Source organism: Phyllostomus discolor, chromosome 3 (assembly GCF_004126475.2).
Source record: "Phyllostomus discolor isolate MPI-MPIP mPhyDis1 chromosome 3, mPhyDis1.pri.v3, whole genome shotgun sequence".
Classification (NCBI taxonomy): Eukaryota; Metazoa; Chordata; class Mammalia; order Chiroptera; family Phyllostomidae; genus Phyllostomus; species Phyllostomus discolor.
This window is the reverse complement of record NC_040905.2, coordinates 44208076-44226629: the sequence shown is the minus strand read 5'-3', so window position 1 is coordinate 44226629 and position 18554 is coordinate 44208076. Positions and strand designations below refer to the sequence as shown.

The 18554-nt window shown below is 36.3% G+C and overlaps 1 protein-coding gene across 4 annotated transcripts in view; it reads right to left on the bottom strand.

Annotated features, from left to right (window-relative positions):
- Positions 1 to 916: 916 nt before the first annotated feature.
- FCHO2 (FCH and mu domain containing endocytic adaptor 2) overlaps positions 917 to 18554 on the bottom strand; it is a 113287-nt gene continuing 95649 nt past the window's right edge. For all 4 annotated transcript variants that reach the window (XM_036020397.1, XM_036020394.1, XM_036020395.1 and 1 more), the window contains 7 exons: positions 17277 to 17388; positions 13643 to 13798; positions 13144 to 13276; positions 9171 to 9370; positions 8372 to 8436; positions 3597 to 3761; positions 917 to 3326 (listed from right to left, as the gene is read on the bottom strand). In XM_036020397.1, the coding sequence (XP_035876290.1) occupies positions 3304 to 3326; positions 3597 to 3761; positions 8372 to 8436; positions 9171 to 9370; positions 13144 to 13276; positions 13643 to 13798; positions 17277 to 17388 (854 nt within the window). In that variant the 3' untranslated portion in view covers positions 917 to 3303. The remainder of the gene's footprint in view (positions 3327 to 3596; positions 3762 to 8371; positions 8437 to 9170; positions 9371 to 13143; positions 13277 to 13642; positions 13799 to 17276; positions 17389 to 18554) is intronic.

Below are 18554 nucleotides of genomic sequence, written 5' to 3'. Positions count from 1 at the left end.
ATAATTATTTTCATGACATCACTAGTTGATTAAATTCCATGTGAGAATAACATGTTGTATTTATTTTAACTATGTAAGTTTTGTAAGTTTTTCTTCAAGACTGTCATTTATAGTGGCTTAGGGTTGGCTGTAAGTAGAATTGGTTACAGTATTATAATAAATTTTGGTGGGTCTTTTTTTAGGTGGATTAGTTTTTAAGTTTATTTGGGGCGCAATGTTTGTAGTTTTTGGTTATACAACAGCTATGACTACTGAGGAATATCCTGAATTTTGAGTTTCTAATATAATTGGACTATTTCATTTGGGGTTGTTGACAGAGGCTGTGGTCATTTTACGTATTTTGAAGAATGAGGAGTTGAAGACTGTATTTAAGTGTAATGGATTAGGAGATGAGTAATTTATGACACCAGAGACCCTGGCACTTTTAATGAGGAGGCTATGGGGCTGGGATTTTGCTGGTGGTAGTGACCGGCTCATCACTGCTTACTGGTGTCTTGGCTGCATCAGAGGTTACTCGTGGAAATTAAATAAGAATAGGCTTAGGACTAATGTAATGAAGAAAGAAAAAATATAATTAGGCCTTTTGGGCCAGAGATTAGTGTTGTGACTTTGCTTCCAAAATGGGAAATGGAACTTTTCTATTTAAGTCTAATGATAATGATTTTGATTTTTGGCTTGCTGAAAGGCCAGTGTAAAATAGTTTTATGTAACAAGGTTAAGTTCGAGTGCCAGAATAAAACCTGAAACAGTCGTGGCAGGGGCTGTTAATTTTAGATAATAATGCACAGGTCTGTATGCCAGGCCACTGATACAAAGCTCAAAACCAATCACTCCTTTTTTACCCAACTGGTGATGTCCTAGCATCTATGACATGGCTGTTCCTGTCAATAAGAGTACAGTCACATACACTAACTGATAAATTATATATTACATGTTTATTAATGGTACAACTTTTATGTAAAATTTACATTTTATGAAAAAATCAAAAATATTTACAAAATTTTGTAAGATAGATTTGCATTGTTGTAATTACAACTCAAAGTAGTAAATAACAATTCTTAAAAACTCACATTTGTTAGAGTTCTGTGTTTACAAATTCTTGGTTAAAGAGACAGCTACAAAGTTTAATCACTATACATAAGCAAGAACCAGCTTGCTAAACACATTTCCCTTTGAAAATCTACTGGTCTTTTTTTTTTTTTTTTTTTTACAACATTAATGGGGTTTTAGATGAAAAACAAAAACCAAAGCAAAAACAAAAACAAAACACCTCCATAAACTCATATGGCTTCAAAATTGTAACCTGCACCCAATACAAATTTATGTACTGACACTTGGTATGAAGACTGTGGTAATTAAGAAAGTGCAGAAGTTTAACCACTTCACTAATTTGTACATTTTTAGGTAACACTTGATTAAAAACAAACATTATAAGTATATTGATGTCTGAATTCCAATAATAAAATATTAACTGATCAATAAAAGTCTGACTGCTGTGCAGTTACAGTTAAGATTTCAATCAGGGACTGTAATTGGCATTTAAAAGAGCACAATGTAAGAGAATTTCTAATTTTGTTCACTATTTAGTCAAGATGACCATTTCAGCAAATTGTCTCCTGTATTACTTTAGTCAAATCTAAATTTAGAATTGGGCTAACACTGAATATATTACAAAAGCACATATTGTGTTATATATATTGCTAACAAGTAGATTTTCTGCTGTATTTAGTATAGCAACATGTTACATAAATGTCTAGTAGTAGTTTTACTTTCTGTAAAGCTTAACAGAACAGTTAGTGGTTTTTATATAAATTATCATATATAACACAATTTATCACTTCTATGCAAAATGCAGGATAACTGGTATTTATCCTCATAAATAAAATTTCCATTTGTAGATTATGAAACCTTGTCCAAAATATTTAATTCCTTCAATTAATCAGTATTTGCTATAAAGTTAGGCTTTTTACTATTTAATTATTAGTTTAAGAAATGTTTAAGTAACCCATCACTTTGAAAACAAATTGGTAATTTTTCCAAACACTGAAATGAAAACAAATGGCAGACTTCTCTAATGCCAGAACTAATCTTTTCTAAAATATGTTCCTCACAAAATACTATAAAATGCATGCTCACAACACATTCAATAAATAAATTTCCAATGATAAATGGAGTGGAGGGAAATGTTAAATTGAGAGTTAAAATACTAGTTACCAATTTACCATTATAATTGTTTAGAATTTAAGATTTACATACTTTTGATAAAGTTAAGGTCGAACGGCTGAAGGTAATTTTCTCCCCTGTAAATGTAAGTCATTAGGTAGCTCTTTCTCTTTCTAGTGGCAACCGTGTTTCACTAAAGAAGTGAGCCAGGGTTCTTACGTATCAATTATCATTTAGTTATTCCGAATTCCCTTCTCAATTCCAGCCACAGTCATTTACAAAAACTGCAGTTATCCTGTAATATGCCTGACCACCACAAAACTCTGAACAGAAGATCCAGACGGTGAGGAAAAAAGTGAGGCACGTTTATGAACACAAACTGGATAGGCACAGTTCTGGTTTTTGTTATTGTTTTAAAAGGCACACATTATGCAATCCATATAAAAATAAATTAAATCTACAGCATTAATTAATCAAAACAATCACAACTTCTATAAAGTTAACTGCAGAAGTAAATTTCTGTCTTTTGCAAGCTTATTTTAAAACACATTGCACTTGAGGATTAAAAAATCATATAAAACACCATTTACAGTTATATGTTTATAAAAATCAAATGATAAATTTTTTGCATACAACTTGGACTCTGGTCTGATTACTTTATGGCACATAACTCAATTTGATTGAGTGTTCTAAATTAACATTATCCAAAATGTAGAATCCATTCAGTATCAAACTTACAAAATTTCAAAGCTATCTCTGACTCTAAAATTTTATGGAAAGCTAAATTACTTTGTGCTTGCTCTCCTGAAAGTTTAGGCTTGATATTACACTATAACCCCGTTTTTCAGAATAGATACTAAAGATAATTAAAAATTTCAGCCTATGAAAACTTTTTACTGACAATCTGAATCAATGTGCTTCCTGAATATTGCAGTTGATCGTTTACAGCGTTGAAAACCATTTCAGTGCTATTTCTTTTGATGACTCACTTCAAAGGTGCAACTTAATATTTACAGTCAGCTTTCAAATGTGTCTAAGTTTTAAAGACATAACATAAGTTAGAATAGTGTTTGGAAGAACAGATAATGCAGAAGGGCAGGTCTGTATCACTCCCTTGAGCCAACCACTTTGCTAGGTCCATCAACAATCCGCCAGGTATCGTCCTGAAAAACACCAAGTAGAGCTCTGCAATTATAACTTCAAATGAACTCAGAGGACATTTTCACTGTGGTTGAAGATACAGGACCCCAGTTCCCATCTGCTGTTTACATTATAATCAGATCACAGGTGTTCAGCTAGAGTGACCATGGATATTCTTCCCAGACGTGTCTCTACCTGGCACCTTATTCCAAAGGTCAAAGAAAAAACAACCATGCCTTTAGAACACACATGTTTCTCATATACATGAAAAAGCATGAAATCTCCCAACTTACCAGTGGCAAACCGCTTCTTTACTAAGGAAAGTCTATAGCCAGTGCCTACAAGTTCAACATCCACTCCTGAGAGCGTGCTTCCTTCACTGAGAAACTGCACTGCAAGTGTTGTGGGTTTACTGGGCCCTTCTGAAAGATCAAATTTTGCTCTGAGGGACCCAGAACCTATAAGGAAAAAAAAAAAAGAATTTACACAGGGTAACATATATTTCATACAAAAAAAATCAAATGAGCACGTAAGCTAAAACTATTATCAGTCCTATGCCAAATTCATGATCTGTAAATGAATCATGGTCCTGTTTCTAAATCAGACTTTATTCAGTGAATCTAAATGTTTGTTAAGTAAATAATCTTAATTCATGCTTCTCTTTGATGTGAGAGACTCGTAGAAGCATCACAGGCATTTACTATGGCGACCCCCATGTTGTATGCGCATGCGGAAAGTGAGTCAAGGGAGAAGTAGGTGAGGGCAGTCAAAGGGAAGCGCCAGGAGGAATGTGAGTAGGAATAAAATCAAAAGGAAACAAATGCTGTATGTTATATCATGGGGGTGGGAGAGGGCAAAGGGAAAAGATGGCTAAGACCGGGAAGAGCTCTATCAACATTACTATTTTCTATTTACCTCTCTTTTTTAAAAATTTAACTAATCTAGCTCAGTCCCAGTGTGGCTCAGTTGGCTGGAGCATCATTCCATAAACCAAAAAGTCACAGGATGGATTCCCGGTCAGGACACACACCTAGCCCGTGGGTTCGGCCCCCAGTCAGGGTGCATGCAAGAGGCAGCGAATCGATGCTTCCCTCTCACATTGATGTTTCTCTCCCTCCCTCCCCATCTTTCTAACATCAATAAACACATCCTCAAGTGAGAATAAAAAATTTACTGGTCTAACATGCAAAATAGATATTGCAGAAGTGCTTTCTTTTTGATATAACATTTATTCAACATACCTCATGCTTAACAGCATGGCAGAAACAGTAAACCAAATAATTATGATGAAGATGACAAATACTGTAAAAAGAGTTCTCAGAAGCCATGGGACACAAAAGCATATAAAATGGTGGGGACGGGGGGTGACCATGCGTATTTCAGGCAGAAGGAGCTACAGCTACAGAGATGGGAGACTGGAGAGAACACGATGCATTTAAAGGGAACTGCCTCTATACCGAAAGGGCTGGAGAATAGGAGCAGAGTGGCAAAAGGTGAGACGAGAATGGTAGCAAGGAACAAGCTCTACATCTCTTTACATGCCAAGATAAGAAATTACCATATGGAGACACCAAAGGTAAGGAAGATAAAAACATTTCAGATTAATATTTCTGAAGAGAGGAGAGGCGCAAGATGCATGGTATGGCAACCAATGTAAGTCAAAGAAATAGTCTAGGGCTCTAGGTGACAGAAATAGGGGATATGAACTAGGCTAAGGAAAAAAAGGAATGCATTTGATGTATATTTAGGCTCTGGAATCAAGAGGTGAGAAAGAAGGAGTTTACGAGGTTACTAGGTATTCTAGTTGGGGAAAGTGAACAGAATTGCTACGTAGCAAGTGTGACATTCTATGAGTCCTTGCACATAAATTGAACATTATAGAGAAAACCTGGAAGAAGCTTTCTTAGCACTGATCCACCCAATAGTACCATGTCAGTAGGGGAGATGAATTGCTGCCTAATTCTTAACCACTGTCTAAGCCCTCCTTAAACTTGTACAATTCTTTTTTTAAATAGTTTATCAACTAAAAATTTTTTAAACATTATTTCTTTATTCTTATTTATTTATTTATTTATTTATTGAGAAGGGAAGGAGAAAGACAGGGAGAGAAACATCAATGTGTGGTTACCCCTCACATGCCCCCAACTGGGGACCTGGCTCACAACCCAGGAATGTGCCCTGACTGGGAATCAAACTGGCAAGGCTTTGGTTCAAAGGCCTGCGCTCAATTCACTGAGCCACACCAGCCAGGTCTAAACTTGTATAATTCTTTATTTGCAATTCAATTCTGTGAAAGTTCCACCACAGCCCAAGAGCAGCCACCTTGGCAATCCTTAAACTTCAGAATTACTTCCTGTTCCTCTTCTGGGCATAAAGCCAGAATAGAAATAAATTTCTATTTTACAGTACTCTAATTTGGGAATTTCTTTTTAAACGCTGACCAACCAAATCAGAACCACATTTACACGACTTTTTCATTGCCTCACATAGACACCCTGATATCTGAATAGCAGAGGGGAACTATTAAAATATCTGGTTAGAAATTTTGTATTTTATTTTTTAGAGAACAAATTCCCTTTTTGGTAAGTGATCACCATAGTACAGTTCCATATAATGGGAAAATATTATACATACTTTTATCCCTTGCTAACTGGTTTTAAGCCCTCAATTCAACTAGGATTTCTGGTCTACATCCAGTTTCAGCTAGTGTTTCAGTTTCGTCCCCCCAAAAGCCATACACGTAGAGTAAAAGTTGGTCCCACTGACTACCTGAAAACAGACATCCTTTAAGTATCAAACAGCAACAAAGGAACTGCAGATTAGCCTGGTGATTTCACAGCATGTGGTTCTCTAGTAAACATTGTATTCGACATGGCAGGCATAAATGAACAGGCAATACAGGTATGTTCCTGGTCCTTTATGCAGAAATATATATGAAAAAGACTACTGGCAATGTTTTTATGTTTTGATCACATTATGCTTAAAATATTCAAAACAGAAAAAACTCAGAAAAACCTACTCAACAGGAAAAGCTATTGGAAATGAATTAGGTATTTAAAAGACGGCAGGATAGTCCTGGCCAATGTGGCTCAGTTGGCTGGAGCATTGTCCCGCAACCAAAAGGTTGCAGGTTCGATCCCAGTCCAGGCATGCAAGGGTGCATATAGGAGGCAACCAACTGATACTTCTCTCTCCCACATCATTATTTCTCTCTCTCCCTTCCTCTCTCTGCAAAAAGCAATAAAAAAAAAGTCCTTGGGCGAGGATTAAAAAAAAAAAAAAAACAGGGGAGAGTAATTCTCCTTTAAGAGAAAATGCTAAGAATTAATGCTAAAGATTTGACTGTCCTGGGAATTATATTCTGAATTGAGTTAGGGGAGATACTAGGAGTGATGAGCCAGCAACGACTTTTCCTTTGCTTTGAGAACACAGATGCAGACTTGATGAGAGGAGGCAATTAGCTTTCATCTCCTTAAAAAATTATAGAATTGAAGGCCATTTATGGTTAGTTTTAATAAAAGGAAATTATCAGGAAGGCTTTCTTAGGAAAATGAAGTAGAAAGAAGGTATTTTAAAAAATGTATTGGGTGACATTGGTTAGTAACACTGAATTTGAAGTATACAATTCTGTAAAACATCATCTGTACACTGCACTGTGTGCTTATCACCCAGTCTAGTCTCCTCTTGTCACCATATATTTGACCCCCTTTATCCTCTTCATCCTGCTTCCACCTCTGGTAGCCATCATACTAACTGTCTGTGTCTGTGAGTTTGTTTTGTTTGTTCTCTTGTCACACTTTGTTTTATATCTCACATGAGTGAAATCATATGGTTCTCGTCCTTTTCTGACTTATTTTCACTGAGCATGATACTCTTAAGATCCATCTACGTTGTCCCAGATGGCAGTGTTTCATCCTTTTTTATGGTTAAGTAGTATTCTGTTGTATGTATGTATGTACCACATCTTTTTAAAACAAATCCAATCATCCACTGAAGGACACTCAGGCTGCTTCCGTATCTTGGTTACCTTGAATGATGCGGCAGTGAATATATGGGCACACACGTGTATCTTTACAAATAAATGTTTTCAAACTTTTGGGGTACACACCCAGAAAAAGGCTTGCTGGGTCATATGGCAGCTCTATTAAGTTTTTGAGGAACCTCCACACTGTTCTCCACAGTGGCTGTACCAGTCCGCCTTCCCACCGGCAGTGTGTGAGCGTTCCATTTCCTCCGCATCCTCTCCAACGCTCGCAGTTTCTTGTCTGGTTGGTATTGGCCACTCTAACAGGTGTGCAGTGGTATTTCACTGTGCTTGTGATTTGAATTTCCCTTAAAGCTAGTGAAGCTGAACATCTTCTCATTTATCTGTTGGACATTTGCATGCTTTCTTGGAAGTGTCTGTTCAGCTCCTCTGTTCATTTTTTAATTGGAATGCTTGGATTTTGGTTGAGTTATTTGAATACTTTATGTATACTGGATATCAGCCTCTTAACAGAGGTATTGTTTGCAAATATCTTCTCCCACTCAGTTGGCTGCCTTTTTGTTTTGTTGATTTCTTCTGAAGTGTAAAAACTTTAGTTTCATGTCCCATTCATTTATTTTGTCTTACCTCACAAGGGGGCTTTTTGAAGTCTGAAAGCTTCTACATGATTTCTGGGAGGCCAGGAGGACTCCCTTATCGGTGAGCAAGAGTGTGTTAAATCACTTTCAATTATTAAGTTATTAAGTTACCTAGCTGGAATTAATGTTCTGCTTCTTTAAATTTACTTTATTAGGCATTTTCTCTTAATGTTAGCATGTGAACATAAGAAACTTTTACTTAATATTTATAAAGTTACAGCAAAACAAATTCTTTTTCTTATAGAGAAAGCATACTCAATTATAGAGGGGAAACTGCATTCTGAATCTCAACTGGTCCACTCTTTTTAAAGGTATTAACTTCCACCTAGTGGTCAATTCTAGAACTGAAGGCACGAAATTCCAGGAGAAAACTTTCCATAGACATGCCTTCAAAGGTCCATTTTCAGTGAACTCATATTTTAAAAAACAGCAAGCATACACTTACCTCCATTTTCGGATTTTTCTGAAACGCCAGACAGTTTCCAGAAGGCCCTCATCTGTTCTGCATTCCTGTAACACAAATTCTCAGATTAAATGGCTAGTATTATATACCTTATATATGGATGGCCCTCAATAAATAAATGCATTTTAAATATTTCACTAGAACTATAGTACTAAATTTACTTTCAGTAGTATCAACTGGTGATTATAAAATACAGTGTTATATCTTTCTCAAATAATGGAATTTTTACCAATTTATGTAATTCTTCTCACTTCTCTCAACCAGAGAAAGGAAAATTGAATGTGTAGGTGGCTCAATTCCTTTATTACTCAAGAAAAACACACTTTCATTAAATGGTGAGGTAAATATTAAGACTGCTTAGAGTCCATACTAATAATAGAGAGGACAAGAGAGGTAGCTAAGAAATGAAAGCAACTAATACTTAAGACTGATCAGATAGGTATTCCTATACATATGCCAGATGTTTTATTAAACCCTTAAAATAATTATTATAATCTTTATTTTTTAAAATAAAAACAAAGACGTTTAGAGAGGCTGAGTAATTTGCCTAAGGGTAAAGTTGTCTTGAAGCATTCAAGTCTGTTTGATGATAGCAAAATTAATTTATTTTGCATTGAGGCTAATGTGGCTTGTCTAGTAAAATGAACATGTTTTTTACGGCATGGTTTCTATGGGAAAATGCACTAAGACTTTTCAAACTTACACAACTTTCATAACTGAGGTTCTAAAAGTTGAAGGTTAACACAAATTCAGTAGGAATTCAGAAATCTGCTTAATTTACCATATTGCAGGGGGAAGGGACTGCATATTTGTGACTCCACCATCCACTGGTACCACCACTTGTATGTTAGAAAGCACACTTGGTGCCACCATAGCCTCTGGGTTGTACTTATAATCCACTCGAAGATCTGTGGTGCTAGCACTACATTTCCAGTATGTTGCAAGATTTAGAGGGGTGGACTGAATACCATTTGATGATACCTTGAAAGAGAAAATAAACAATCATTTGACCTGAAAAGTAAAGAAGTTATGTTCGTGACATGCACACTTGAACACAGGAGTTCACAGAATCAAAAATAAATGAGGGAGCTGTCTGTTGCTAGCGTAAAACAGGAAGTAGTAGGAACCACTCCCAAAGTTTGGACCTGGAATTACCTACATCAAAATTTTCCTGGTGTTTGTTTAAAAATGCACATTCTCCTGGCTCTAAATGCAGAAAGTCTGACTCAACAACTTAGGCACAGAGGCCAGAAATCAGCTATGTTATCAAGTGATTCCTATTTATGCATGTAATGTCTGAAAACCTTTCAACATAGAATTCTAAGATTTTTTATGAATTATGAGAATTTAGATTTAGCCCTGGCTGGGTAGCTCAGTTGGTTAGAGCGTCATCCCGGTAAGCCGAGGCTGTGGGTTTGATCCCTGGTGAGGGCACATATGAGAATCAACCAGTGAATACATAAATATAAATAAGTACAACAACAAAATCAATGTTTCTCTCTCTCCCTTAAATTAGAATTTAGATTTAAAACAGAAAAAATGGGTGAGCTATCACAAAGTTCTACAGGCCTAGAATTAGAATACTTGCAACTTCAAATGTCTGATTTTAATCACATGGCCCATAGTAAATGTTACAATTTTAATTCTTCAGTTCCTTGCTCAAATGATTCCTTTTCAATGATCACCCTGTCTGGATTTACATTAAAAATGCAACTTTTTATACTTTACTTTACACACCTTTCCCATACCACTTATTTTCTAACACATACTACTATTTACTTCTTATCTTACTATCTCCCCATCCAACTGCCAGCAATTAGCAAGCACTGAATTACAAATGTTCATTGCATGAGTGATAAATGAATACTTGGAATAAACTTTAAGCCAACTTAAGTGGCATCAGCACTTTTTTACTCCTTAAGTATTTCCTAGAAACAGAAGCCATTTTAGATGAGATCGGGTACGTTCAGGGTGGTATGGCCATAGTTGAAACATAAGCCATTTTAACAAAATTACCCTACTAAAAATTCAAATACAGAAGTACATGCAATAGGAAAGTTATCCCTTGGCATTCTTACTCCTCACTGTTAGCATAATAGTACATATCCTTCCAGATTTTTTAGGCATATGCAAACCTGAAGTTGTCTCATTCTTTTTAATGGTTGTAATTCATTTAATCCATCTTTCCTTAGGTGGTTTCCAAGCAAGGCTGCAGTGAATGTTCTTTGTAACTTATCTCCCCCTCATTTCCCCCCTAAAAAACAGATTCCTGGAAGTGGAGCTATTGAATTAAAGGTTACATTTTTCAACCCTGTCTGGTGTGGCTCAGTGGATTGAGCCTGCGAACCAAAGGGTCACCAGTTCAATTACCAGTCAGGGCACATGCCTGGGATTCGGGCCAGATCCCCAGTTGGGGGTGCACGAGAGGCAACCACACACTGATGTTTCTCTTCCTGTCTTTCTCTCTCTCTCTTCCCCTCTAAAAATAAATAAAACCTTTTAAAAAGTTACATTTTTCAACAATCTAACAGAATTGCCTTCTAAGATATTCTATTAATTTGTACTCCTATTATCAAATGGTCACAATTCTTTTATTTTTTTTAAAGCCAGTCAAACTGAGTAGTGGGGGGGCATTGTATTCCAACTTTAGTGACACTAACTTTAGTTGATTCTGGTAACCCACTACCATCAGACCAGCCACAACTCTTTTTATTTAATACAGCAGTCTTTATTTTTGTCAATCTGATGGGCTAGAACCAGTGCCTCACTGCTGTCTAAATATGCACTGCTCTGATCTCTACTGACATGGAGCATTCTCCCATAAGATGTCTACTGATTTATTCAACTTTCACTTACTAATTTATAAGAGCTCTTTGGAGTAAGCTTTTTGGTCTATCTTATGTATTATAAATACTTTTCCTTCAGATTAAATACTGATTCTGTTAAGGATCAGAATTTGCTTGTTTTAATTAAATATTTTATACACAAATTTATTTTTTAGTCAAATAGCTCACTCTCTCCCTGCATGGTTTCTGGGTTTTGTATCATTCTTAGAAAGGGCTTCCACACATCAAGATTAAAAACTGTAATAAATCCCTGGCTGGTGTGGCTAAGTAGATTGAGTGCCAGCCTGTGAACTAAAGGGTTGCCAGTTCGATTCCCAGTTAGGGCACATTCCTGGGTTGTGGGCCAGAACACTGGCTTGGGGGCACGTGTAAGAGGCAACCACACATTGACGTTTCTCTCCTTCTCTTCTCCCCGCCTTCCCCGCTCTAAAAATAAATAAATAAAATCTTTAAAAAGCTGTAATAAATAGATATTATACTTCTATATACATATATATGCCCATAAATATACATACATTCACCTACAGTTTTTCTTTATGGTTTCATTTATTATTAAGCTTTTGATACATGTGGATTTGATTTTGGTTAAAGTTATAAGTTAGGGATTTAGCTTAATTTTCCCCCAAATCTCTAACCTGCTGCCTCAGCACCGTTTATTGAAAAATTCATCATTTCCCCACTGCCTTGAAATGTTACTCTGTCATATAAACAATTTTCCATTTATTCTTAAACCTGTTTCTAGATATTCTATTTTTTCCCCATTCATCTGGCCATGTACTTTTGTGCCAGTTGCAAACTATTTTAAATAGCGTCGCCTTATAATAATTTTCCCATTAAAACTAAAACATTACTCCACCATTTAAAACATCTCCTAACTTATTCTAAACTTTATTCTTTCAGAGAACTTAAAAATGACTGTCAGGTCTCCAAACACAAATACATAAACACTTGTACTGGGTTTCTGATCAGTATTAAGTTTATAAATTAATTTAGAAATAGCTAAACGTTTTTACACAACTTGAATCTTCCTGTGAATGAATAAAGTATTCTTTCCTAACTATATTCAAGTCAGTAAAGACAAAAACATTGATCGGTTGCCTTTTCGAACCTGCTGGTACCGGGAATCATAGGCACCTGGACTGGGTATCAAACCCGCTACCTTTCAGTTGTGGGACAACACTCTAACCAAGTCACACTGGTCAGGGTGAAAGCTGTTAATTTTTGTATTAATTTTATTAAAAAGATTATATTTAATTATTTTTAGAGGGAGAAAGAGAGAGAGAGAAACATAGATTGGTTGCTTCTCATGTGTCCCAACCAGGGACTGGGCCCACAACCCAGACATGTACCCTGACCAGGAATTGAACCTGTAACTTCTCACTGTGCAGGATGATGCTTTGGAGCCATGCCATTCAGGGCTGTTTAATTTTTAAACTGACCACTTCACTAAATTCTTCTATATCAAGTAGTTTTCCAGTTGATTTTCTTGAGTTTTCCAGAAATATAATACAATTATTAATTATAGGTATTATTATTATTTTATTCTCTTGTCTAACTGAGCTAACACATGTAGAAAATCTTATATACTAACAGAAATAATGGTTGTCTTTGCCATTCCTGACTCTGATTGCTTCAGGTGTTGTAAGACTGATGCTGCTGGTCTTTTCAGGTTAAGGACACATGCATGTATTTATACTTACTCAATATTTTAATACGAAATAGATGGTTGATTTGATCAAACTGGTAAAATCTCCATAGGCTTATTAATAGATTTTCTGATTTTGAAATATCCTTCACATTCCTGAAATGAACCTCACTTGGCCATGACATACTATTCATCTAATGATGTATAATATTCTCTTTATTAGTACTTTAAATTTAGGATTTTTTCAAAGATAGGACACTTACCTGATACTTTAATACATCTACGTTATAATAAGAAGCAGTTGGATTTTGCTCTGATAGTTTCTTGAGGTAGACAGTAACAGCTTGCATGTTCATCCAAAAATCTTTTGTGTTCGAGTCACACTGTGATGGGTCACTGCATGTATAAGAAATAGGTTTGTTACTTTATTTGAGTTATCTTTACCCTTTGCCTCTGTGCAATAATTTGGTGATCTTGGAAAAACTAGTAGAAAGGAACCAAAAGGTGGGATGAGGGAAGCCTAAAGTCGGGGGATAAAGAATAAATCGTAGAAGTTTGCCTGAGAGATGAGAAGATGGGCAGTAGAGAAAAATTTAACGATGTGGTAATTACTTCTACCACCAAACACAAAACAAAGACAGCAGAAGGCTGTTCAATCATAAAAATAATTTTGGTATTGTTTTCAAATTAAATGATTAGTGTTCAAAAAGAAAAAAAAATTCTTAAAAAGAAGTTTCACCTTCAAAAGAAAAGTACACAAACCTGAACACAAGTTGTGCATTTGGAAGAATTTGCTCTAGTCTGCTGATATTTTTCACCCTGAAGCACAGCACAGCTGGAGATGGATTGCTAGTGAAGACTTTAATAATTCCGCTAGGAAATGATATTGTCATGTCACCAGTGATCTTCACAATACACCTGAAAATTGGGGATTTTGACATTTTTAAACAGTTTAAGTAAGATGCTTTCATCTCCATTTACAGCATATTTGATTTAAAAAGGACTTTATGTATGTAATTATGAATAAAACTTTTTTCAGTTTAATTGTTAAAAAGTATTCCTATGAAATGGCATACTAAACACAAACACAGGAACACTGGTGACATCTCCCAACTTGTTGACCGAAACCACCCCAGCTGTCCTAGAAGGTAACCCTGACCCCTAAACTCCACAGAGTACCGGGCCTCGGGGTGGCATTAGTGGTACATGTACTCCTTGGTCCTCATTGCCTGTCCCAACTCTGTATTCCTTCTTTCTTCCTAAAAACCACCAGCTTCTTTTTAAACTCATACCACCGAGCTAACTATACTTGTTAGCCCATCCCTTTCAAGTCATCTTCAACACTCCCTTTCATTTTCTGAACATTGTAGCTCCTGGACCATTGTTAGGAGTAGTGGTACAGAAACAGACCATCATAATTTGTTAGTGATTTCAATATCCATTCAGATAATCCTTTCAATATTTTGGTCCCTTAGTTCATTAATGCCTCACCCTAATGACCCTGCCTTCCAGTCTGCCTCAGCTACGCTGTAGCCACTCCGTAATCTCAATCACCACTTACCTCATCACCACTTCCTTTTCTTCCAACTCCTTCAGTCTAGTACTGCATTTCCAACACTTCTCCAACCTTGTTAAAACCTCCACAATTTGGTATGCCTACCACCTTTTTCACTGATCTTCACTCATTCCTTCCTACCTTGGAATTTCCTGGTCCACTATTACACACACTCATATGCATAGGCCTTCCCTCACTCCTCTTCCACTGGATTACATTTGCTTGGCAAAACAGTCTTGGCTAAATTTAGCTCTTCATCTATAGAGCTGAACATGACTACAGAAAAACATATAATCATACAGCCAAACCTCTTAACTGCATTCCCTTACTGTTACCTGACAATTCTACCATATTCCCTCTTTTCATATACCTTCACCTCTTCCCTCTAACCTACTAATGTAGGTTAGTAGCAATGTTCCCTTCCCCTACTAACAGCCACTTTACTTTACATTTTACTGAAGAAATAAAACCAAAGAAGAACCTTCCCATACTGTCACTACAGAACTCCTAATCCAACTGACTCTGTATCTGTATGTTTTGCTTTCCCTCCTGTTTCAACTGATGATCAGTGTATGCACCAAAGGACAATCCATCACTTCTGCACTGAAATACCTCTCCTTCTCTTACATACCAAAGGACTTCACTCTTGCAATTGTCCCCAGTCTTGCCTGAAGGTTCAATTTTTCCCATAAATACTGGATCTTTCCCATTAGCATACAGACATGCTAAAATGCATATAATCTTTAAAAAAACAACACTAAAACCAATAAAAACCTCCTCTGATTCTATCATCTCTCTTCTAATACTACCCCATTTTTCTGCTTCCACTAAGAGCAAAACATCCTGAAAGACCTGTCTACATTTGCTCTCTCCAAATATAGTTGCCTATTATTTGCATCATGTCCTGCTCCTGAACTTCCTCTGAACAGGACGTCATCTCCACCACTCTGCTAAAATTGTTCTTGTGAAGGTCAACAATGACCTCCAAACTGTCAATGGTCCATGTTTCTTGACCTGTTAGTGGCATCAGATATAGCTTCACAAACCTTCTTTCATGAAAGGGTTTATTCACTTCGTTTCTGGGACACCGGTCTACTGGTTCTCTCCTCACCTCTCTTGTTGCATGCTATCTCAAACACCTTTGCTGGATCATTCTCATCTTCCTGTTATCTTAACACTGGAGGAGACTGGGACTTAGTTCTCATCAGATAGCTTCTCTACTCTCTAAGGCTCCCAGCTTTCAGTATTATACACAGATTAATGACAACCACTGTATTTTTTGGTCTATAAGACACACCTAGGTTTCAGAGTAGAAAAAAAAAAACAGGAGGCTCCTGCCTCCTGTGACCCTGCACCACTGCTGTGCCCCCGGCCCCACAGCAAGCTAGGTAAGCTACAGTCAGGCTGTAAGAGGCACTCCCATTTTCCTCCCAAATTTGGGGGTATGTATCTTATAGTCCAAAAAATATGGTAGATATTTTATTTCTAAACGGAATCTATGCCCTGAACTCCAGAATCATGCATTCAATGATCAATCAGTATCTCTGCTAAGTTGTCTTAGTAAGCACTTCAAACTTAGCAGTCTACCCATTCACTAAATCTTTACAATTCTATTTTCAAAACATATTCAGAATCTTATTACCATTTACCATCTCATCTGCTAATACCTACAGAGAAGCCACCATCGTGTCTGACCTAGAGTTCTGTGGTTAACTCTCTGCATCTAGCTTAGCTCCTTCCAGAGTTTATTCTCTATACAGCAGCCACAGCGCCACTTCAAAACCACAAGTAACCTCATCACTCCTCTGCTCAAAAGCCTCCACTGGCTTTCCACCTCACTCAAAAAATAAACCCGAACTCCTTATGGTCCATGATGCCCAACCTGAATTAGTCCCTCTATGGGACTCACTTTGACTACTCTCCTCCTTGCTTTCGTCCACTCAGTGGCATGGTTCTCCTTGCTATTTCTTAAATATGCCAAGCATGCTTCTACCTCAGTCCCTTATACTCAATGGAATGCTCTCCTCTCAGCTGCATGACTTACTCTTCAATGTCTTTCAAACATCTGTTTAAAAAGGTTTCTTTGATCATTCTATCTAGAACAGTAGCCCTCCGTTGTAATTCTCCATCCCCTTACCCTGGTTTATTTTCCTTCATGGCATATATCAATACCCCCAACTTTTCATTATTCATTCCATGTACATTCAGTCATCAAATATTTGAGCGCTTACTATGTGTGAGACTGTTTTAAGTGCTGAGGATACTTTAGTAAACAAAGTTCTTCTCTCCTGAGCTCACATTACCGTGAGAGAAAACTAATAATCCAAGAAACTTTCTCTCATGATAATGCAAACTTGCAACAGTTTTACACATAGTAGGCACTCAAATATTTGAAGAATGAATGTAGGTTGAGTGAATAATGTTGCATGAAAAATAGGGGTTAAATCAATCCTGTAAGACTTTCAGCTATTAAACATGCATTCTAGGTCTCTCTTGCAAATGTCAGATTTTTACAAAACATATACATTAGGTCAAGCTTCAGAGTTCTATCCCCACCTAAAACATCTTCCTGCTTTACAGATGTACCATATGGATCATAAAGCCTGGGCAAGAATATAAATAAAATGGGGGAAAAATCCAGTTTATTTATATCCGTTTATTATGTACTGGTGATTACCGTGACTTTTTTTAATTTGAAAGACAATCCTGAATTGACTATATCTGATAGCAAAAAGCAGGTAAACTCTAACCTATTCAGAATCAAACATAACTCTTAAAATTTACCACCAAGCCCCTCCACCCCTCCAACACATACACATATTTGTATTTTTAAAAACTAACTTGGTAGGATCTGCTCCTTTAAAGTAGGCATTAACAGATTCTGTAAGGGCGACTGCCACAGGTAAGGTGTCCTGATTTCCAAGGCTGACAGGGCTGGGACCTCGTGACACACCTAGAGTACACATAATTCATTTGTTAAATCCTACTGAAAAACATGCATTAAAATCAAGACAGGTATAGTCACAATGTTAGTTTGCCACAAATAACTCCGTTACTGATTTCAATGATGTCCCCCACGTAAAATCTGGAGGTTAAAAATATAGGCTAAAATAATACAAAGGACCAAAAAAATCAGAAAAATGCCACAATGACTTTTTCTTTTCAATGTAATGACACAAAAGGGTTGGGTTAAGGAATGTCAAGGAAAAAGCCCTTTACCTGAGAAGCTAAAATTACTAAACTATGGTGTCAAAATCAGATACTAAATTCTTTCAAGTTCTACCAATTGCATACATCAGGGCATTGAACTGGATTTTTCTATTTGTCATACATAATTCTCTTTTAACCTCTTCTTTCTCTAATACCTGTACTATAATCCCATATTATCTTGTCTTGATAAATGTAACTACTAACATTATTTTTTTATAACACTGCTTACATAAAGTTCACTCAGATACCTTTAAAGTAAAGTCATAATAAAGCATAGTCTTCTAAAAGCATAATAAAATGCAAACAAAGTTTATGCATGTGTTCAAGTTTTTTTTTAATGTAAAGTAAGTATCTGGTTTATCTCATAAAAGAAAAATCCCTCAAAATTGTTTGCTGCCTTTCCTTTTTTCCACAAATGTCCCTTTCCCATTTATGCCTTCATTTAATATATGTGATGAAATTTATAAAAATAAGTCAATAAAATAGTTATAATTATTCATTCTTATTTAAAAAATGAGTAACCTAGGTCAACATATAGCTCTGAAATTTGAATGTATGCTTTTGTTTATATAAACGTGCACAATGTTCATGGCCATCAGATATTTTTATTTCAGAAGTGATTACCTATAGTGACAGACTGAGTTACTTCTGTTATACTTAGAGATTAATTCTGACACAACTCAGTACTGGCTTTCTCTGCCTCACAACTAAACCTGAGATCCTACAAACAGAAAGAAAGACCTTTTGTTAGTTTTGGAGACCAGGAAGATTTTGTGGTATTTGACAATTTTGAAGGAATTTTGACTTAGAAAGTTCTTTACAGTTAGAAAAATAGCTCAGTAATTACAAATACATGGGAACAAGAACTGCTACTTCTACACCACTGGGAAAAGTAATCCCACAACCAAA